The 22,852-nt window shown below is 42.3% G+C and overlaps 1 protein-coding gene across 1 annotated transcript; it reads right to left on the reverse strand.

Annotated features, from left to right (window-relative positions):
* Nucleotides 1-210: 210 nt before the first annotated feature.
* Nucleotides 211-19,218, reverse strand: NCEH1 (neutral cholesterol ester hydrolase 1). The gene is made up of 5 exons (XM_053986482.1): nt 19,023-19,218; nt 10,374-10,602; nt 8,423-8,492; nt 6,329-6,500; nt 211-4,943 (listed from the first exon to the last, which is right to left on the reverse strand). Exons 1-5 carry the CDS (start codon nt 19,158-19,160, stop codon nt 4,326-4,328), a joined length of 1,227 nt encoding a protein of 408 aa, XP_053842457.1. The 5' UTR covers nt 19,161-19,218; the 3' UTR covers nt 211-4,325.
* Between the last annotated feature and the right edge of the window lie 3,634 nt (nt 19,219-22,852).

Below are 22,852 nucleotides of genomic sequence, written 5' to 3' on the forward strand. Positions count from 1 at the left end.
AACAACAGCAGCAGTGCAGGTTTGTCCACTCTTCAGCACCAGCAGATGTGGTTACCATTAATCATTTGGCAGAAATGAAGTACAAGGAGATGACCCTCACAGCCCACGGACATACAGAAGTCTCCTGCCTTGAAAACAATCAAAAATCAGACTGGAAATGCTCAGAAATACAAAACCAGTGGTCCTGGGAAAAATAAAATAAGTCACAGGTATATTTCACTTTATTTATTTGTTCTTCATTTTGATAGCACATCTCAAATTACACTTGGTAATGAGATCTTACAAATCTTTCCCCTGCTCTGGGACAAAAAGCAAAAACCTCATGCATAAGGTATTGAATGCATTCACATCAAGTATGTTGTATGTTGGGCTTTTGAACATCATAAATAAGAGAACATTAAACCAGCTGGTTTTAGATTTTAACAGTATCATGTTACAGATCATAGCAGCTTAAAAGGTTTAACTCAAGTTTACCTGCTTCCAATATTTTTATTTTTAAAAGTTTCTACTACAGTTTGATAAGAGATTAAAAAACATAGAGGCCCAAATACTACAAAATAATGTTTTAAAGATGAAGTATTTCTATTTAGTTTTCAAGTGTTAAAACTCACAATGGCCTTTCTGCTTTGACTGGGAATGCAGTTCTGAAATAACTTAGATGAAGGTAAGAAAATTCAACTTACTTGTGATTTTTATGCATCATAAAACCTCTTGAAAGAGGTCTGGGCTTCCAGAAATGTTGAACACCCATCCTTTAAGAGGTCCTCAGCTAGAGAGACAAAATCTCCATCTATTCCTGCAAATATTAGCCAAAATACTGGGGACTCACTAATATAGTTCTCAGGTCTATGAAAGCAGGATAAGAATGACTATAGATTCTGTTATGCAAGTTGATTTTGCCTTTTTTTTTTAAAGCTGTCATCTGAATGTTTCAATAGCCGTCAGGAACAAGATATTTTTGCAGTACAGGGATAGAGTCTAATTGCAGAAAGGGAAGAAAAGCTAAAGCTACCTACAAAAGCCAAGATCATGATAAGAAAACAAATTCATTGAAAGTCTTCTCTGAAAAGACTCTACCATGCACAGGCAAAATATTGCTACACACACTTGCTCTGATCCTACATCGTGCCCTAAACTGCCTTGTGAAATAACCAAGGTGCAAGATGCACTCAAGGAAACCCTTGGGGATATACGAAAACACAGGAACAAGTCCAGGTGGTGTAACATGGATTAATCTTAATCCCTTGCTTCCAAGCATCTGCTTTCTGTAACCTTGAGTCAGTTCCTAGGAGCTTGTAGCAACACAGCTGGAAACAATCCTAAACTTTCAATCTGGGGCATGGGGACTGTGTGCAAAGGAGACCAAAGCACAGGAGGAGGAAAGCTGGGCTGGGACTCACACTCAGTTCAAGCTTTACACTGAATTTGATCAGTGTCATGTCTTTTCAGAGCTGGAACTCAGACCTCTTTTTTTCCATGTTGTAGGATGCCTCAGGTATCTCTGCAGCTCTCAGGTATTAAACCACATGGCTGCAAGGTCAAAGTAGTCCAGATGCTTTGAGAGAAGTAGTTAATAGTGTGCATCACATCCACGTGGTGCTGAGATCTCGGCCATCGCACCAGGCTGCTGACGGCTTTGTAAACACGTTCACTCCAGTTATAAACTTATTTCTTGTGCCAAGACTTCAGTGTGCTTCTTCAGTGCATGAAGGAAATTTACAACTGACTCCATGAATATATGTATATATGTGTATATATATATTCCAGCTCTCCCTTTCATTTCAGTTAAAAAAAAACCAGCAGCAATTATATTTTAGATTCGTTAACAGGTATTTATAACTTAGCTATAAACAAATGCTGAGCTAAAGTTTTGCAGAAAGCTCTCAGGAAAACGAATTATTATAAGATTTTTAGGAATATTAACCATTTTCTTCCAGTACCACAGTTTTACTATGATATATAATCATAGTATATTATACTAATGACAGTGAGTAGATATAAATTCTATCTTTTCTGACATGGGTTTACTCTTTAAGCAGGAAATACAAGAAGAAGCCTGTTGTAACTCAGTATAATGATTTTTTTTTACTGTTTTAGTCATAGTTTAAGGTCAGGTAAATGTAGCTGTCTCCATCTAAAGGCAAAGGACTCTGGGGCAGATTAGTAACTTGTCTTTTGAATGGATAGGACTTTGGTTGCTGTCTGTTTAAAGCATACAGTCTATGAAGTTGTGTTTATGGGGAAAAGGAGGAAAGGGTTTAAATCCAGACAAAAAGTTTGAATTCCTCTGCAGTGTTAATTTGGTTTCTTGATCAAAATTTATTCTGATTCAGATTGTCACCTGGTTGCTCTAATTCCACCAAGTCTTTGGAAATGCTAAATGGGAGAAGAATCTGGGCCACTGTTGAAAAAGCTTTGCCTTGTGATCTCCCTGTGAACTATGCTGGGAATGAGTTTTGGCCTGCATGACTGAGCTGACATCCAGGCCTTGTCTCGTTAATGGTTTTTCTTAATACACACAACCACATTAACAACCTGGTGTTTCCAGGAAGCAGTGATTCAGCAAAGCCATTCTCCTATTTAATTTAAATCCCAGTGAAAGGGAACGGCTCTGTATGTATTTTAAATGTCAGAAGGCAGTTTGATCTACCAGAACCTGATGGGTTTTTTTTGAAGAACGTTTCAGAATCCTGCTATAAGGAATGATTTAATGAAATTGCCTTTGTTATGATCTCCAAGGGTCCAGAAGCTTCACCTTAGTGTTCCTGACAGGAACCAGGACAGAGGGGAGCAAACTGCTCAGCAGGACCCAAGCCCAGCAGCATCCCTGATGTGGGACAGGCAGCTCTGAGCCAGCTCTTGGAAAAGGATGCAAAGTCAAAAGCCATGGGAGCTGCTGAGTGCCTGCAGTCACATTCATATCCGTGTGCTTCGCCCATGCCTGAGAATTCAGCTTCACAGCTCCATTGTGAGGTAGGAAATTTCTGCCTCCCTTGCAGAAGTGGGGTGTAAGGAGATGACCTTGCTCTCCTGGGACCCACAGGAAGTCTGTGGTAGAGCTGAGGATGAATTTAATCTCCCACTCTGTCCTCTGTGCCTACAGGCTTTTGACACCACCTTCACTTCTGCAAGCTGTGAGCAGCCTGGGCAACAGACAGTCACAAAGTGGTTTCTCTCCCCTGTCCTGCCTGTCTGAACTTTACAGACTGGCTCAAACTGCACAGATTTGCTGCCCAGTAGTGAGATCACCTTACCTAGAGCAATCTACAAGGCAGACAAAGCTCAGCTGCAAAGCTCAGAATTAAATCTTTTGTATAGAATGGAGCCCACTTGTATTCGCTTGCTTTCCTCCTTTCATGAAGCAGGAAATACAATAAAAACTACAAACATAAAAGAAAAGTCAATGAACAAAAACTTCTACTATTAATTACAAACATTAGTGCAAACCACACAGCAGACTATTTGTAGTAAGGTCAGTATTTTCTGTACGGAGGTCGTACAACTGAAGCTTTAAACACAGGTGAAGTCACATTCTTTAGCCAAATAAGTAGTCAGCTTTGAAGGTCACTCACACAGGAAACCTGGATTCTGCTACTACACATGCTATTTTATCTTACCTATTTGTGTGTATGCTATCATACTTTTAATTGAAAATATATTTAGTCCTTTACCTTTTAAAAATACATTTATTAAAAGGTGGTAAAGACCAAATTCCAAAGCCAAATAACAGGCTTGGCTAAGAGATGCATCTAGCATTGTTTTAACTGTCTAGAAGAGCTTTTTCAAAAAATATTTTTAAAAATTTAAATGAGCTGTTTGTCTATGGCAAAAAGCCAAAACCTAAACCCATGCTTGTCATTCAAATTCATGGCCCTGCTGCCCAAGCTTCTCACTGTGACATCAGATGCTCAACACTGCTGTAAAACAAGATGATGTTTTTTACATATTTAGAAGTAGGCGTAGATGTTAGGATTTATCTCACATCACTTCAAAGCCAGGGCCTTTGTACCTAATTAAGAGTCAAAGCTTTAAAGTTGCAGCCAGGTAAGAATCCTGCAGGAATCCTGATCTCCCTGCTCAACACATGTATATGTTTGGCAATAGACATCTGGGAGAAAGTGGAAAAAGATTGGTTTGAAAAAAAATACTTCTCAAAATTCCTTATGGGCAACGCCAACAGAGCTAGAAAATGCCGCAGTTAGTGGTCTGCAGCTGAACAGTGAAGTCAGAATTCAGAAAAGTGCACTTTTGGGTTGTTTGCTCTTCCGCCAGAACAGACACTGCAGCCACCCCCCCACCCTGCGCCTTCCGGCGGGGCCCTCCCTTCACAGGTTCTCATCCAGCCACTTGATGTAGCTGTTCCTGGTCTGCACGCCGGCCGAGAAATCCGTGGGCCACACGGTGAAGATCATGCAGCCGTGGAAGCAGTCGTGGAAGTGGTCGAGGGTGACGGGCACGCCGGCGCGCTCCAGGCGCGTGGCGTACATGGCGCCGTCGTCGCGCAGCACATCGTTCTCGCAGGTCAGCACGTAGGTGCGCGGCTGCCGCGCCAGCGTCGCGTCGTCCGCCAGCAGCGGCACCGCCCGCACGTCCAGCAGCGCCGGCAGCCGCTCCACGATGGCTGCTGTACCCGTGGTCTGCACCACGGGCTTGTAGTTCTTCTTGAAGGAGGGAGGCAGAAGGGACGTCCAGTTGAGGCGCGCGCGGAAGGAGAGAGCCCGGCCCACGTTGAGCGCGGTGTGGTTGTTGATGAGCAGCTCGTGAGCCAAGTCGTAGTTGCCGTTGATGTAGTCGATCCAGTAGTTGATCATGACGTAGCGAGGGAGCACGGGCATGTTCATGTTCTGCTGGTAGGAAGGTGTGTTGAAGTCAAACGCCTGGAGGACTGGATAAATCAAGGCCTGCAGTTTCGGTCTGACAGTCAAATCCTCATCTTTGCTAAGCTGTGCGAAAAACACAGGACAGCATTAAGATTATGAAGAAGATAAATACATACATCAATGTGGAACTTTAGAAAAACAAACGTTCATTGCACAGTTTTAGAGTGAATTCTGCTCTTATACAGGTAATGTGGCTGTTTTGCCTGAAGTATTAGCAGCCTGATCTTTTTCTCCTCTCATAAGGTGGCCATTCAGGCAGATCCAGCATCCCGTTCCCAACAGAAATCACTGACATCAGTTCATTGAAGGGAGTAAGAAGACAAAAAACATGTAAAGTGGCATTTCTCTAACACAGTGTCCAGCTGAACAAGTGGCAACAGCAGGATTTCCTGAATCAAAGGAGCTACTCTTGCTTTTAAGAGCTTTCCATGGATTTTTCTTCCATTAATTGATCTAATTGGTTTTTTTTCAGCCAGTGCAGATAGCTGGCATCCACAATTTCTTCTAGCAAAGGCTCACCTGTGCACCTCCCTGTGTCTGACTTGACCTGTATTTGATTCGAGTCTCTCAATTACAAATTTGGTGCTCCCGACTGCCTTACTGAAAGAGTCAGCAAACTCTTTTGTTTCATCTCCTACACAACATATCCAGTGCCCTATCGTGTCTCATCTGGTTTAAAAACAATTATGCATCAGGGAATTGAATTAGGAATGCTCTTTTGAAAATGTGGTACTATCATGTTTATCAGTCCTCAATACTGATGCTTTTTTTGTAATCGTCTCTTATTAATTTTTCCACCCTAATTCAATATTGCAAGGTTGTCATGATAATTAGTTGTCTGGACATGGTATCTGCTTTCTTATCACTAATGGTTATGGAAATAGGAATAAGTTAGTAATAATAACATTTCATTCAACCATGAAAAATATTACTTGCCTCCAGTCTCCTTTAAACTCTTTACTAGATCAAATTCAGATTACATTTAAACTGCAGGTACACAAAAGAAATGTCCTTAAAATTGCAAAATGCTACAGGAGGACAATTTAACAGAAGAATTAAGCACCATTTACTGTATATTTTGTCCTTCGTTTGTATTTGAAAGAAATAAAAGCATATTTCCAGAGACAATTATCTAAAAATAGGCAACCATATTAAGAAATTATGCCTACTTGGAAAAAGAAGTTCACCAGCAAAATAGGTAACAAAAAAGTAATTTCGCTACTTGCTCTTGAACTCTGGTCCATAACAACTTGTGACTGTAAGAACACATCACAAGATTCATATAGTGACTGAATCACTTTACAGAAGAAAAATGAGCAGACTCTGGCTTTCTACCATTCTGTTTTCAGGCGTGGCACATCACCTTGTGATGGTGCAGCACAAAGACCCTGCCAGCCTCTCTGGGCTGGACTGCTGTAGTGCAATACAGAACACTCAGTGGATGTTACCTGCTGGCACACAGCAGCTGCCAAATTCCCTCCTGCACTGTCCCCAGAGATTGCAATTCGACTGGGGTCCACTGAATACTCAGCTAAGACATCAGGCTGCAGGAAATGCTTTGTTGCACGAAGAGCATCGTAGTACTGCTCGGGGAAGCACACCTCGGGCACCAGCCTGTACCTGCAAAAGGAAAGGGATGAGAAACAATTCCTACCTCTGCTTTATTGTACTGGTGTTATTGTAGCTCTCCTTTAGGATTTACAGGTGATATCAGATAGCTCTTACTGGAAGTAAGTATTTCATTAGGATAAATAGTGCAGAAGAAGTAGGAGGTGTGTAATATGTATGTAAGACTTAATCTTATAATTAATGTTTTAATTTGGAAAAATTAAAATGAGCCTACTAGACATGAATAATACCAAGATAGTATAAAACGGTGCAGCACTTTCCTAGAATTTCCCAGTGGAGGATTTTCATCATTTCATTCACACCCTTGGCAAGGGAGTTTTTATACCCTGCCTGGTTTTGATCCAAATTCCCACCTTAACAAGTACAAGGGTGAGTAAATCATACACACCCAACACGCTCGTGTTTGGCTGAGCCAAACACCTAAGCACTTCTGCTTCCCAAATTTTTACTGATGTCAGGAGAGAATAAACCTTGCTATCCCTCTGTGCCATGAAATGAACAATAGCCAAGAAATTCAGTAATGCTGATTTTCTCTAATGCAACAGAATACAATAATTCCTTTCCTTTATCAAGGAGAGGAGCAGAAATACACCCATTGGGCAGGTGGGGGATGGAGGCACAGAGAGAACAAACAGTCTGCCAGAAAGAGCCAGCAGCTGAATCCCAGACATTAAGCTTTCTCAGCTTCTAAATAATAGTGCAGGAGACATCTGCTTGTATTTACTGAACAATTTGACATCCAAGAGTTGTTACTGGGCCTTATGGTACAAAGCAAAGTTTTCAGCTTTTCAAACTACAGATTTTATACTTTCTCAGTATAGCCTAGCCAACCAAAATTCAGTTCTCTGACTCAAAACATCTTTGTAAGCTAGAGAAGTTTCATATGCAGAATAAATTTTTAACTTAAGATTACAACTTTCAAACTCCAGTTGTGACCTGCTGTCAGAAAGCAATCTTTATCTTGTACATACAGGAATCTGAGAGTGTCCTTTGGGAGCTCCTTGCAAAACAGCGTAACAGTAAACTCTGCATAGATTGTGAAAGTGAGATGTGCAATTAGACCAATGAGGAATCCAATTAGACTTGCCTAATTGAATGCACACCCCTTGATTGAAAGATGTAATGAGTAAGGAGAAGAGGTAATAGTAACTCAGAGCAATAGACAGAATGATACCAGCATAAATCAGAAAAGGAATAATAAGGAACTTTTCAATATTGTGACTGCTGCTTGTCTGGAATAACCAACAGCTGCTTTTGTAGTTTTCCTTTTTTCTAATAATAAAAATCAAAACAGTAAAAAAGAATAAACCAACCCCCCCTGCAACCCTTTAAAGTACACTATAATAAGCATTAAATGAGTAACATCAACTCCATATAATTAAGTTGCAATTAGATCCCAAAGCTTGGTATGTAATGAACTGCAGGTGGGAAACTTGAGTAATTTTATCAAGTGTTTGGGTTTAAAAAAGAAAATATTGAAGTTGACAATAAAGATGGGAACAGTACCAATCAAGTTGGAGTTGTCTAGTTAATGTATTTAGCTAATCAAGAGGTTTGTTTGCCTTGGAATTGTTCAAAATGTTAAAAAAGCAGCCCTGCTTCTCTGCTGTCTGGCAGTCTTCTGAGGGAAGCACAAGGCTTAAAAGAGAGGACTGAACAGTGGGAGATTGCAAGAGCAGCAGGAAACTGCCAGACCTCACAGTGTATTATAAAATAATTAGAAAACCAAATGAATTTCTGATACCACTCCAATTTGTTTTCATTTTAAAAGGATAAAGGTATCAGGCTAGTAGAGAAAATTACTGTCCAAGTTACAGCCTTATAGAGAAGCCACTAGCAAAGGAGAAGCTAAAAGAACTATGTTACATATTTCTAATACCTTAAAACTACTTGATCAGTTTTAGATTACTCACTCAACAGAGACAACAACAGCGTTCAGAGATTCAGCCATGATTCTGCAGAGATTGTTGTAAAGGCTTGTTCCTGGTAGGGAAGGACATGGTGTTAGGGACATGTGATTCAATAGTCACAAAACTGTCATTAAGCCTTCTCAGAAAACATACAGCAATCACACAGATATAAGCAAAGTAAGTGATAAATGAGATCAGCCCACAACTGCTCAAGTGCCAAATCCATACTACAGCAGAAGCAACATAATTCATCAGAATTTCAGAATCCTGCAGTCTAATGCCTTTCCTCATCTGCTTCTTGGTGACTTCAGACAAGTCATTTCACACACCTATCACAATTTTCTCAGCTGGCCAAAATCTAAGGCACCCAGTGGTTTGGGGGCATTTACATCCAGAGAGGGTTACTGCTGTATGAGTCACTGCCTGTGGTTCATTTTATTATAGCATGCACTGCTTTAACTCAAATGAGTTGCCCTATTAATGTCAGCTGAGCTACTCATTTAAGGGAGGATTAATCACAGCTATCCTATTTATCAGAGGACTGATTATCTTTAATTTTGTTCCTTTCCAGTTACCTAATTGTTGGTTCCCAGTACTATAAAATATACTAGAACATGAAACGTTTTCTAAAGTATCCAGTCTTAGAAATGAATATTTAATTGTATCGATTGTGTCATTAACTTCTGCACCTTGGACTCAGGGATACATCTGACAAAGCCAAGCTATAATCACCCTGACAAAGTGCAGCAATGTAATATAAACTTTTGCACAACAAGAGTCATATGCAAACTATTACAGAACAAATGATGCAGGCAGGAGGTTAACAAATATCCTTTAGGCAGGTCTAAGAAAACCCATCTCAAAGCATAATTCCTCTGTAGGAAGAGGAGTAAAATGTTTAACTGCTACAGGACAAGGAGACTGGAATTTCCAAAGGCATGTGAAGGCCACATTTGAAAGTTATTTAGGAACCTAAATCTCACTTAAATCATGGTCTAAATGACTTGTACATCCAGAGTCCAAATGCAATCAGTACAGTCTGTGTTTTGTATCATTTTGTAAAAATCCACTGATGCTCTTTTGCTGTAGAGGAAGCTGTAGAATCAGGGCTGTATGGACTTCAGGAAGGCATGGGAACAATGGGGAAGGAAAAGGGAAAAGACTCTTCTTGGATCTGGATCTCAGAGCAGCCACAGGAGCCACAAGCCCTTTCTGTCCCAAGGCTGTTTTCCTCCTGTACAGTGTGGAAGGAATCAGTGGTTACCTTATCACTGCCTATAGCTGTACCTCACTTCCCCTGATCGTGTTTGTGGTTTCCAAGTGAATGGAGTAAACAGCATTAAATTTCCAGGTGATTATGCTAGTGGTGGTTGTAGTCCCTAAGGAACAACCCAAAGAGGAACGAACCTCTAGCTGTTTCCCTCACACTCCTCCTGCCTGTGCTCAGCAGTGTGTATTCCCAGGTAGCTGTTATTTAAGAACCAAACATTAGCAAGGCTGTTGCATGCAGTGTAGATCAGCTCAGTCTTCTGCTAATTATTCTCTGAAAATGGGGCAAACCCACATAATTTTCTCATATGTAGCCACTGGAACCTGATCAGCAAGAACTGACTTTTGCAAATTACCTCAGAAAGTGAGGGACTGGCCCAAGCAGCCCACCCAGGCATCACAGAAATTTAATCAATAAGCTATTTTTTCCTCCCAGGATGTAACAAAATTAACCTTTTGGTCCTTTTACAGCACAGATGCATACAAGATATGCACTTCTGCTGTGTGTTCATGATATTTTTCTCCCTCTCTCCTTAGACTTGATCCACCAGAGTGGAGACAGTCACTACTGAATTCAGGTACATCTTAGCAAAACTGCCATTCCTGGCAGGAAAAAAAGCGTTTGGCTTTTCCTGCTAGGAGAAAAGCAGACTGGAATTCGTTTTAATTACTGGCAGACACCTACTTGCACTTGCCAAGGCCCAGCCCCCTCCGTGGATGTAAACAATGCTGCGCTTGAGGCTTTCATCTCCCTTGGCAGGAGGTTCAAACACTCTCACTTCCACGCCATCAAAAACAGCATCCGTGATTTTAATGTCTTCAGAGGTGACAGACTTCAGCTTGTCAAAGGTGCAAATCAAATAATTCAGAACTGTCAAGTGATGGCTGAGTCTCAGATAGTGAATCAGGTGACACTAGTGGGGGGAAAAGAAGAAAAGAAATTTCTGTTACTTCAGAGCGTATCATACTCTACCACATTGATGTGCAATACAACTGCCTTCAAAGGGCAGGTCCTATGTGATTCTTACAATATTCAATGGAAAATGAAATTTTATCACGAACCTCTAATGTTCTTAAAGCTCTATTAAAACAAAATGCTGCCCATAGAAGATTTTCTGTGGAAAAATAAAATTAAGCCATGAGCACTTCGTGGATCACAACCATGGACGAGCACTCGGATCCTGTAAAAGATGCCTTGGAAGGGGACAACCCTCATGTTCCACTAGGGGACTTATGAAGCTCCTCAGACTGGTGCCAGCAGAGGGCAATACTACACAGGCGATGTTTTTTGGTGGAAAAGTTTCAAAAATGCAGATTATTTCTCTCGTTCCACTGCAAAGCCTAAGTCTTTCTACTTCCAAATTAAGAAAAGTTCCCAAGGACTGCAAAGAAATTCGGAAACAGGAATAGTCTTAAAGGAATATAATGGTGTTTTTGGCTTGTCCTGTGTTTATCTGCTGAACTGGGAAGGATCTGAAACACTAGTCAAGAACAACAGCAGGTTAATGACACTTTTTTCCAACCCCAGAGACTCAAGTGTGTTACTTTTTTATGTGATTAAAACACTATGAAATTAAAGAATGATCTGATCCTTTTGTCTCCTTATGGTAGAAGGAGACAGATTTTATCCCCTTTAGCTATCCAGGACTTTAATTTTCATGTTTATTTTTAAAACTTTGCTCTTGACTTGATTAGAAACCTGTTTCTCTCAGTAAATGCTACTGGGATTCAAGGCACTCCTCCACTTTGAGATGGTCATGACCTGCCCCCCACACATGACCTGCTCACTATTTGTAGTGCATACCTGTTCCCATGCCCTGGATGGTGCACCAGGGGTGGCAAAAGGGCAGCCAAAGGACCACAGGGACTACAGTGTCCAGACTGACCATTTAAAAGGAAAAGTAGTGGAGCTCTTTCCCCTTTAGCTCAGAAACTGGATAACCAGCAAGGCCTTTTGTAAAACATTCTCAGGCAAGGCAATGGAGTTGGGAGGTAAAATTAAGGCATATATTTAACATATACCTGTAGGAACACTACCACTAGGAAAACTGTCAGCTGGAATTTTTTATTTTATGTTCAGGTACCAAATACTTGGAACAAGAGGTGTCCTGTTGTATAGGGCTTTTCTACACACACCCACTTTGCAGTGTGAATTCTGCCAGTCCCACTAGTGCAGTGTAACCTGCGACAAAGAATTCAAGATGCTCACACAGAGTGAGCAGGGTCACCCAGCTACTGGTCTAAGCACATTCACCTGCTGAAGAACAGATAGTTCCCAGTTTAATCTGTACAAAATCTGCACAGACCCCCCCTCCAGAATAAAAGCAAGCTTTGAAGCACTCAGCATCCTCTCTTCCAAAGAAGATCTTACAGACACAATCTCTTGTATGTATTTTTTTTCTCAGTCCTAATTAGTTTGAATGTTAAAAATATGGAAGTATTTGCTTTCATCCAGGTTCTGTACAGGAAAGGCCCTACACAGCTCCCACTGCAGACTGCTTTAGAAGAAAAGACAAGTGTGATATTTAAAAAAAAAAACCAAAATCTACACCAAATACAATGGGCTGTTATGTGACCTGGGAGAGGAATCCATTTCCAAAACAAGAATTTAAAAAAATTACTTTCTTTTCTTGCTTTAACTTGTGGTAACATCACCCTGCTGAGATGGCTTGGTAGGAATCCAAATTTTAAAATGTTTGCTGTTTTTTGGATGGGATATAATTTCTTCATACTACAAGTCTTTTCTCTGGGAGAAGAAACACAAATATCCACCTGGCAGGAAGAAATGCTGAATTCACAAGGCTATTTGTATCTCTGAGTTTCAGCCCATGTTTTTCTCCCACCATTACTTAAATTTCCCACAGGAAACCCCAGGACTAGTTTGAAATCTGAAGAGCAATGCATCTATTAATAATCTGGCACACAAATTGTTTGGCTGCCACTGCTGTAACCACATGAAGGTCTGATCCTCTCTGTGGCCTATGGAAGTTCCCAGGGGAGGTACCCACTGGGAAGCAGTCTTAGAAATACTGCTCATGAAAAGAATGTTTTTGTAGATTTTATTTAGCCTGACTGTGCTGCAATAGACATCTCGTTATTGTTTTCTCCCACTTTAGTTTGCATTCTCTGTAGACAAGATTACCACATGTTCCCTGGAATCAGGAATGTTTTGTTTTCAAGGCTAGTTAGTGGTATTTACCAAGAACTGTTTTGCCCTGTTCTTCAAACCACAGAGCACCCTGGCCATCTGCAGCCTACCATGCTCTTTCATGCCCATTTCTCCTAGAACAGACCACTCTTTCCAAGAATCCATAAACCTGGGAAAGATGCTTTCTACATCAGCAAAGGCAGCAGTCCTAATTATTTATCAGGCATGGGCAGTTTTTTGCCAAGTATTTATCAGATAGATTCTTTGTTAGTCAAGCTGCCTAATCAGCCTATTGGCTTGTTATTTACAAGGCATCAGGATTGCACTTTTTGCTGGCAAAGAGCCAGTCCTGTCCAAAGTTCTCACAAATAAATTTTGTCTTTTCCTCTCTCTAAATATTAAAAAAAAAAACCCATCTATCATATCTTAGCAGTCTGTCCTAATACTCCTGGCAGAAGATGTGGTTGGCCAACTCTCCTCTAGGGGTGCCTTGCTACTCAAAGGACAGCCCTGCCCATGCTGATGCCTGTTCATCCCTGGCACCTTTCTTGTGGTGCCCCTGGAAGCCTCAGAGCATGATCTTGCTGCACCAGTTAAATACAAACCCAGCAGAGCCAGAGAAACACTAAACTTCAGTCATGTCACCACCTTACTGATACTCCAAGGCAGGAAAGAGGAGCAGGAGAAAGGATGGCACCAGCCCTTTGGGCAGCAGCTTGAATCTGGGATAAAACTGGAATTGCTCATCTCATGTGAGCAAGAATGGGTTTGATCTTTGCTGGTAGCTGTGGTTTTTACCACCCTTCCAGTTACAACCTGCAGGGCTGCTGCAAGTTATCAAATGTAACACTTCAATATATTTGGGGATTATGTGTATGTGTGGACGAGGAGAGGGAGAGGGAGAGGGAGAGGGAGAGGGAGAGGGAGAGGGAGAGGGGGAGGGAGAGGGGGAGAGGGAGAGGTTCTCTGGTGAAAAGGGACAGACAGTGCTGTAATACTAAAAGCTAGCAGAAAGGAAGAGAAAGCATAGGGAAAAGGGGGAAGTAAAGAGACTACAGCAAAGAAAGAGGAGATAGTATAAAAATGAAAAGCCTGTGGGCAACTGGCCCAGAACTGCTGTGCCAGCTACAGGCATAGCACATTGCTCGCTCTGGGTCACAGCTGCAAGTTTTTCCACTACAGCAAAATCTCCTTTTCTTTTGCCAGGACATTCCCGTGACTGAAATTTTAAGGTAAGGACTATGCAAGCACTCCCAAGGGACTGAACTGTTCAAGACCGACACTTTCCTTCTGGTAAACTCCTTGATATGGGGTGCCAGGTACTGAAAGATTTAATTGATGTAGGAGAAATTTTTCAGTAAAATAAGAAAGGAATCAGGGCAGAATGAACAAAGTACTGCACCAGTGAGGCACCATTGCTTCACCTTTAACCACCCATATCTGTCCCTAAATTATATGGATTCTTCTATTGGCTCTTCAGCTGATAATTTCATTAGGAAACTCACATCCCTCAAGGACTTGAATTCCATTCTCATCATGTGTTCTCTATTGCAAAAAAGTAACCCAAAAGTTTTTGTTGCAGATGTCCAGTAACCTCTAACGCTGCTCAGCACATTGGGACTCTTTGTCCTCAGACGACTTCCTGGGCTAAGCCTGGCTCTGCCCTTTAGCCAGGAATTATTGCGACAGGTCAGGTCACGCTCGCAGCGCACAAAGGCAACACCCTCCAGAGCCACCAGCTGCTGCCTCCAGTGCCCTCCCAGCCGGGCAGAGCCAAGGTCCTGCATGGACCTTTCAGGCTTTGGGGGGATCAGGAACTGGGCAAACAGCTAAGGCTCTTTTTACATCCAGCACTACTTGGGACCCAGCCAATCTCACTCATGACTCAACTGAGTAATGATGCTGGAACTGCAAGGCTGAACTGTCTAAACCCCAACTTCCTACCTTAAAAGACACAGACACTATAGTCAGTTCTGGCATTGATTTGAAAAGGACACTTCTCTAAACATTAGAGGCCAAAATGCCAACACAATGTCTGTAGTCAGTAACAGATTAGTGAAAAATAAACAGCATTATTTCCACATATATCTGCATGTGGAACATACTATTTTGTGTGCATCTTGGGAAATTTACCCTGTTTAAGGGTGATTTTACAAAAAGATTTCTCAATGCAAGTGTCTTTTTACCCAATAAAGAACATGTCTTTTTAGTAACATTAGATAAGATAGTTTTCAAAGACAAGTGCTCTTAGTTTTATGAAATTCCTTTAGAACTAAAAAGAAACCAGGAAGACTGTTTTTTTCAGTTTATTAATTAGAAGCAAAATCTAGATTATGTTGTAGTGTAAGGTTTTGTGCATGTACCTATTCAACCATGATGATCTGCTATTACAGCAGCACAAGCTACCTGTTCCTGCTAGCAGGACTTACAGCGTGGTTTAGTTTCTGCTCAGGTGCCAGTGCTGTGAGACCCACCTGCCATAACTAGAAACCTGTTTTACTGTACATCAATTCTAAGACTGTTCTTGCATCCAAACACATCAACAACTTACTTCACTGCCTACAACTATGACTTACATCTGTCCAGAAGTCACACACTCTGAAATATGTGGGTAGAGAGAAATAAAAATGTTAGAAAGAACTAACACTATTTTCTTTACTCCTGAATGTTGATATCCCATAGGTGATTTTATTCCAGTAGTGAGTGGAGAAGAAGCACGAAGGAAACACTTGGCTGATGAGAAGTTTCCTGCCATGTACATCTGCCTGCCTTCTTCCATACACATCTATCTGATGGCCTCTATGCCAACCCGTCTACCCTTCCAAACCTTTGCTAACAGTTGTCCCAATTCCAAAAAAATCCCTCCTTCCTTGCTATGCACCAGAATAGCAAGTGTCTTGACAGAGGTGTTCAAAAATAACTTATTTCAAAGGACTTGAATAAACATGTGCTGCTCTCTTTCCTCCTCTAAGGGAGAGTGGTTAGAGGAAGAAGTGAAAAATGCTTGTTATCAATACTGCTGTTACAGCAGAATTATGAAATGTTGCTCTAGACACTTCAAAATAGACATCAACTGAAAAAGTTACTATGGTTAAATCTATGGCTCAATCCCGTAATTAACTTTATGTGGCTTCCCAAATTTCATTGAAGCTGAGTTCCGATGTACCTGTGTATATATATATGTATATGTATGTATACAAGTTTTTAATTGCTAATCTCAAATTGTGTTGTATTAGTTTTATGTAAAAATGTTACCATGCCCCATTTTGAGACACGTGATGGGCAAATTACCCTTTCTTAGGTAAGCATTTTCACATCAATTCATTAATATCATTAAAGTCTCAGTTTCTCTGTTTTCTTTCCAGAGCAGCACAGGGCATTAGAGAGGGCACAGGAACAAGGCTCTGAAAAGTCATCTCAGTTTTCAGCTCCTTCAGTGGAATTTTTGTGACCTCAGAGAAGCACTCCAGCTCTTCCTACCTCTGTTCCCCCCAGTTCAAGACTTAAACTGATATTTTAGCAGTATCAGTTCCCTTTTGTAGTATGTTTTGAAACCTACTTAAAGAAACTGCCCTATAAACATTACACACCACCTGATTATACTTGGAACGTTTGTTGGAGGCTCACACTGAGCCAGGACACTGACTCAGTCCCAAGCTTGTAAAAAAATTTATAGCTACCTGGGACAAAACTCTACATGCAAATGTAAAAACCTTATCATTACTACACAGGAAGCCAGTGACAGCCCTACTGTGTTTTATTCACAGTGATTATTAATGCACTGAGCAAACAAACACATTATCCCTAACAAGAAATGGTCACAATCATCAGAGTCTTGACAAATCAATTTCAAAATAAGCAAAAGACAATTAATTTATTTGAAGCATGTGAAGTTTGTGGGGAAAAAATACATTTCAGAGATTTTAAAATTAGAAAGGTATTTCTGTTGGCTATCAGACCTATAAAGCAAAGTAATAATCAGCAAGTTGAAATACATTCAGAAGTGGGTGAAAGTTCAACAGTCTCACTGAGAGAAATGTTAAACCATTTGGCCTTGAAATAGCTGATAGACAAAGAAAGAGGAAGCTGACCTCTAGAAAAGGACATACACTTTATTTCATATATATATATATATTTATATATACACAAATAAAAGCTGCCTAACAAAGTAAATGCACAAGCTTAACTTTTACAATCCTACCTTTGATTCACAAGAGTTCCTTCCTAATGACAGCCATTTATTCCCAACTGTGCTGCCTCAGTGTTAAAAAGACTTCTGAACACTTGGAAAGCACCTTCTCTTTCTCTCCAGAAACCAATGACCCAAGGCTCACCTGTTGTGTGACTGGGGTACCTCTAACAACTCACCTCCTTCATGCTTCTGGGTAAAACTCACTTGTCCCTTTGGTTTGCAAGAGATGTTACAGAAACTGTTACTTGCTTAGTAGTTTTTCTCACTATTGAAGTTTTTATTTCTAAGGCCAGAGATGTAAACAACTAAGAAATGACCACTCTCCCCCAACAAAGTCTTCCCTGTCCCAGAGAGTGGGGCAGATGTGGGCACCTCAGCCCTGCCACCAGCCTGCTCCAGCTGGCACCCACCAGGCTTTGTCCTGCCAGCTCCTCCTGGGATTATGACCTCTAGAATATCTCAAAAGAGATATTCCTCAGCCTCCAAGCTAGAGGCACCAGAATCCATCTACAACCCAACATATCACATAAACAAACTGGCTGTGTAGCTGAGGCAGCAGCAATGTACATATATATAGCCACAGTCATAGCATTTTCTAAAGTTAGGTCTCCTTGAGCCAGGGGTTCTGGCCTTGATTCAGGTGTTCCTGGACAAACCATGACACTGTGTTTTGCAGGCAGCATGCTGTGTAGGCACCACGGCCCTTCTGTCCCTACTTACCAATGAATTTGGGCAAGCTGAGCACCTGCAGTTCAGTCACTTGAGTTAAAAACATGAAGCAAGTGAATCTCAGGCCATAGATTTTACTGCAGAATTTAAGCCATTGTATTGCATAATTTTCCTACCATACAGGAGGACATACAAGTGACCAGGTTTTATCTGTACAGTGAACAGGTTTTATCATTTCATCCTAGAGGCATGCTTTGATTCAGCTATACAACTGGACCTTAAGATGTCCCAGGGGATTGGATAAGTGATCCATTTAATCCCAGCCTCTGCCTCCAAAGGTGACAACCAGAGAAGCTATTCAGGCAGAACATACAAGTTTGGTCACTGTGTGTGATCCACTGTCCTCTACCCACTACCCACCATTACTGCATTAAGAACGTAGCAGGTAATTCCCACCTAGTCAATTTATGAGCCCTCTGTCCACTAACTCATTTAATCCCTTTTTGAAGGGGTCATCATCTGCTCAAAGTACAAGCTTTTGCACATTCCAAAACAATTCAGTAAACTGAAATTAAAATCAAAACAACTTTCAATTTTCACATACGCCGGTGCCTTACATCAGTCCTATCCGTGACTGATCAGTCCTTGTGAAAGACTGGATACGGTGAGAAGAAAACAACCTTCACAGCTAAAGCCATTATCAGAAATTTTGCCATCTCTGTTCTCTTTCATGTCAGCATAAAAACACTGGCAGAAAATAAGGGAGAAATCATCAAGTGACAACTGCTTTGTGGCAAAAAGCTAGCAGAGAGTTCTATTTAGTAATAAGACTCCAAATCAAGACAGTTTAATATTTGAAAAAGCTTTTTATGTCTTCTTTCCCTAAGGCACAGGGACCAGATTAAAACCCACCAATTCTTTTTTCCTGACCAAGAGCCGGCAAGTCGCACACCAGACCGAGCCGCGCGCGGTGAGGCTGTGCCGGGAGCCCCGGGCAGCGCTGGCAGCCGGCGGTTCCGAGCGGACGGACGGACACGGGCGACACCCGGGGCTGTCGCCGCGGAGCCAGCGCCTTACACAGGGACACGAGCCCGCTTCTCCTCCTGCATGAGGGACCGGCCGCAGCTCCGGCCCGCCGCACTCGCGATGTCACCGAGCCGGGCACTCCCCGCTCGGCTCCAGCCACAAGGCAGCTCCGGGGGGCCGGGCTGTGAGGCGGCCGCTCCCGCTGCGCGGATGCCCCGGGCCGGCACCGTTATCGCGCTTCCGACCGCCTCCGGTACCGGTGCGGGGGTTGTCCGCCCGCCTCCCCAGAGCCGCCTTACCGTCTGCTGCACCGCCCGGAAGGTGGCATCCAGCAGCATCAGCTTCCAGGGGTCGGACACGGCGCCGGGCAGCGGCAGGTACACATAGTAGGCGGACAGGGCGGCCAGCGCCGGCAGCAGCACCCAGGCGGCCCGCATCGCCTCCTCCGCGCCGTGTGCGGCCGCCTCGCCGCGCTCCCCGCGGGGCGCGCACCGCCCCCGGGCCGGCCTCCCCCGGAGGAAGTCCCGGCGCTTCCTCCAGGGCCGCCGGCCGTGTGCCCGGCCCGAGCCGAGCCCACAGCCCGCCCGGCGCCGCCCCACCCGGGCCCGCCCGCCCCGCGGCCGGGCATGCTCGGCGACCGCCACCCCGGGGCACCGCACCCGCCCGAGGCTGCCCGGGCCGGGCGCGTGCCCCCGGGGGAAGGGGCTGTGCAGGCACACGAGGCGTGGGAAGACGGAGCTGCTCCATCGCGCTCTCGGCCAACAAAGGCATTCACATCTGCAGTGCTGCCTGCTGGCACCCCGTACCCACTGCTGACACCCCGTACCCACTGCTGGCACCCCATACCCACTGCTGGCACCCCATACCCACTGCTGACACCCCGTACCCACTGCTGACACCCCGTACCCACTGCTGGCACCCTGTGCCTACACCTGACGCCTGTACCCACACCCAAACGCTTTGCCCACCTCTGAGTGGTTCTGTGGGGGGCTGACCTGGCAGCAGCCAGCCCGACCCACAAGCAAACCCCACCAGTTTCATGGTCGTAGAATGGTTTGTGTTGCAAAGACCTTAAAGACCATCTCATTCCAAACTCCCTGCCATGGACAGGGACACCTTCCACTAGACCAAGTTGCTCCAAGCCCTGTCAGAGCTGGCCTTGACTTTCATATTTAGGGTTTTAGCAGCAGCACACGTGCGTGGTGGCAGCTCTGCCAGCAGAGAACAGAAAGATTATTTGTTTAAGGTACGTAAAGATTGTTTGTTTAAGGTAAGGTAAGTGTAATTTTGTTTTGGACTGGGAATTTATTGTGGTTTTCATTTTTTTCCCATGGGTCAGTAACAAATTTTGGTTTAACACAGGAATATTTCTTGTACCTAAGACAGGAAAAAGAATTTAAATAGATTTTTTAAATCAAACACTAAAGAGTTCAGCCTTTACACAAGTCATTACTTAGTCACAGTCCTATCGTCAGCAAATTAAAATATTTATTTAAATAGCCAGATTCACGTACATTATTAATCCAGTGCAGGAAAAAAAAAAAAAGAATGAGCACCAAACTTAACACTGACAATAATTAAAAATTAATTCATAATACTAAAAATTCACATAGAAATATAAATAGAGTCCTGGAAAGCACAACTTTCCTTTAAAGGTTGACATGAAAACGTAATATAAGAAAAATATGTTTCTACAAACTAAAAGGTCATCTTTTAGTCAAGCTTTCCTGGAGCTGAAGTACCACCTCACTGATTCTAAAGGTTACAGAAGAATGTTTCTGGAATGAGCGAGAAAGTCAGGCCCTCAAGCATCTCTAACCTTTTTTAGTAAGAACAGCAGATGGGTTTTCTGTGGTTTTCACAGTCCATTTGGGTAGACTAGAGAAGGGAAGAAACAAGCTTTGCCAAGGAAGCAGCACAGGGTAAGTCCCTGAGGTCTCCAGATTTTTATACGAAGTTGTGCCTTTCTGTATTATTTTGTGCTCACACCTTCTCCTTCACCTTGTGCCCTGCTCCTCTGCCTCCCTTGCTTTGCGTACCCCGTTCCTTTGCTTTCCCAAGCTCCTTCCCTTAAAACCCACACTCAGCATCCTGAGTGTAATAATTGGTGTAATAATCTCTTCCAACAAAACTCATTGTTCCCAAACCTTCAGCAAAACTGAGCCTCACTCTTCTCTCAGCTATTTATCTCCTCAAAGTAGGGATAAAAAGGTTGGATGGGATTTTTTCTGAGGTTTCTCATGCTCCCACTGACCCCCTACATACATCTGGTGCTTAATCTCTCCCCTTCCTCATATTTTGAAAACTGCTGCTCTGGCTAAATCGAATCAATGGCTCTTTGAGGAATCTGTTGTCTTCTAGGTGCTTAAAAATAAGTCAGTTGATTGAAAGAAAAAAAAAAAAAACAAAAACAAACCCAAACCAACAACAAACCACTGTGGTTTAAAAACCCCTTTGTTTAAAAAAATGTAAAAGAGAGAAGTGAACCCCCAGGATGCTTGCAAGACATCATGGGGCTGGCAGTTTACCTATAAACTCACACCCTGAAGCCAAGGAAGAGGTGCTGGACCCCAAATTCCTGGGACAACACAGGGCACCAAGGTCTCCTTGGGCCTCCTGGGGTTCCATCAGCTTTTCCAGTGTGGCCTCCTTGTTTTTTTGCCACAGGTATGAGATCCCTGCTCTCAGGCAGACGGCGTGTCAGGATTTATTTAATGATTTAATCTCCTGAAACTTTCTCCCTGTGGGTGTCACTGCTTGAAGAAAGTATTTAACTATAAAATAAATGTTATTCTCTTGGGTTACTGATGCCTACTTAACTGGAAGGAAGGGCAGGTTTCAGCTGCATGTTACATTTTACAGAACACAAAATAATGGGTGTTTCTATTTCAGAGCCTTTTATAAGAAAAGCACTTTGATGTTTAAATGTCAGACATATGAAGAATAGTAATTATTTTGTCATCAGTCCTGTACTAATCTTTAGTGAGGATAAATGCACTTGGTTAAAAAAGCCCAACAACTTAGCCATGTTTCTTAAGTGATTAATACCTAAAATTTGTCTATGTTCTGTTCCTGGGACCCCAGGTTCACCAGAATAACCAAACTGCTTTATTAGTTTGTAATTCTGGATTTTCAAGTATATTGTAAAAATGGCTAAACAAGTAACTCCCAATTGCACAGGGACTCTCTATTTATGTACTGTACCTCTATTTATTTATTTATGTATTTGGGTATTGATTATATTATTTTTTAAACCTTTAACTGAGAAGTGATGGATCTTATTACCTCTTAATCCGCTGTGCAAATAAATATGGTTCTCCTGTCTTTGCAAGCACAACATTTTATACAGACTTTATTTATTCTTTTGAAGATCTTGACATTAAGTGAAAATTAATGTGCAGTCACCAATATCTTTTCCAGAAACAAGTAATATTGACACCTGTACGGCAGAGCTTGTCGCAAACCTAGGAGAAGCCTGGCCCCTGGTTCCAGGTGTGGGGGAAACTGGGCTGAAAAGGACTTTTTAAAGAGTGTGCAGTGGAAAATCCAGTGAAAGTTGGCCTGGCCTGGAACTGCAAAATGATGGCCCAGGTGGGTACTTGGAGGTGATAAAAGGACCTCAGCTAAGGGTGGATTTTGACTGTAAGTTGTCATTGAAATCAGTCAATGTAAAATAAAGCCATGGTAGGGCTTGTGTAATTGTGTAATAATCTGACACAAGTGTCAACATTGAAATGACCTCCTTGTTTTCCAGGCTGTTATTCTGAAATCTTTTCCTCAGGAATATAGTCCTAATTTCTGTATACCTCATCAGCAAATCTATATCCACATAAACAACACCTGTTAGCATTTTCTATGTTTTTTCCTATTTTGTCTTTTCTTCCAAATCATAAAAAGTCAATGGGCTTTTACATTTGTTGGATCAGTCATGAAAAAGCCTGAACTGGAAAAAAATGTTGTATAAAAAAAAAAATTTGGACTATCTAAGAATTCAATTTGGCAGATAATAGAACATTCTAGAAATAGAAAATGTATCTCTCATCGTTTTTACACTGGGAGTTTACATTTGCAGTGAAACATTGTGCTAAATCAGGTTCCAGGATGCTGAACTCCTTAGAATTCCTTTCTC

The sequence above is a fragment of the Vidua macroura genome, chromosome 10 (assembly GCF_024509145.1).
Source record: "Vidua macroura isolate BioBank_ID:100142 chromosome 10, ASM2450914v1, whole genome shotgun sequence".
Lineage (NCBI taxonomy): Eukaryota > Metazoa > Chordata > Aves > Passeriformes > Viduidae > Vidua > Vidua macroura.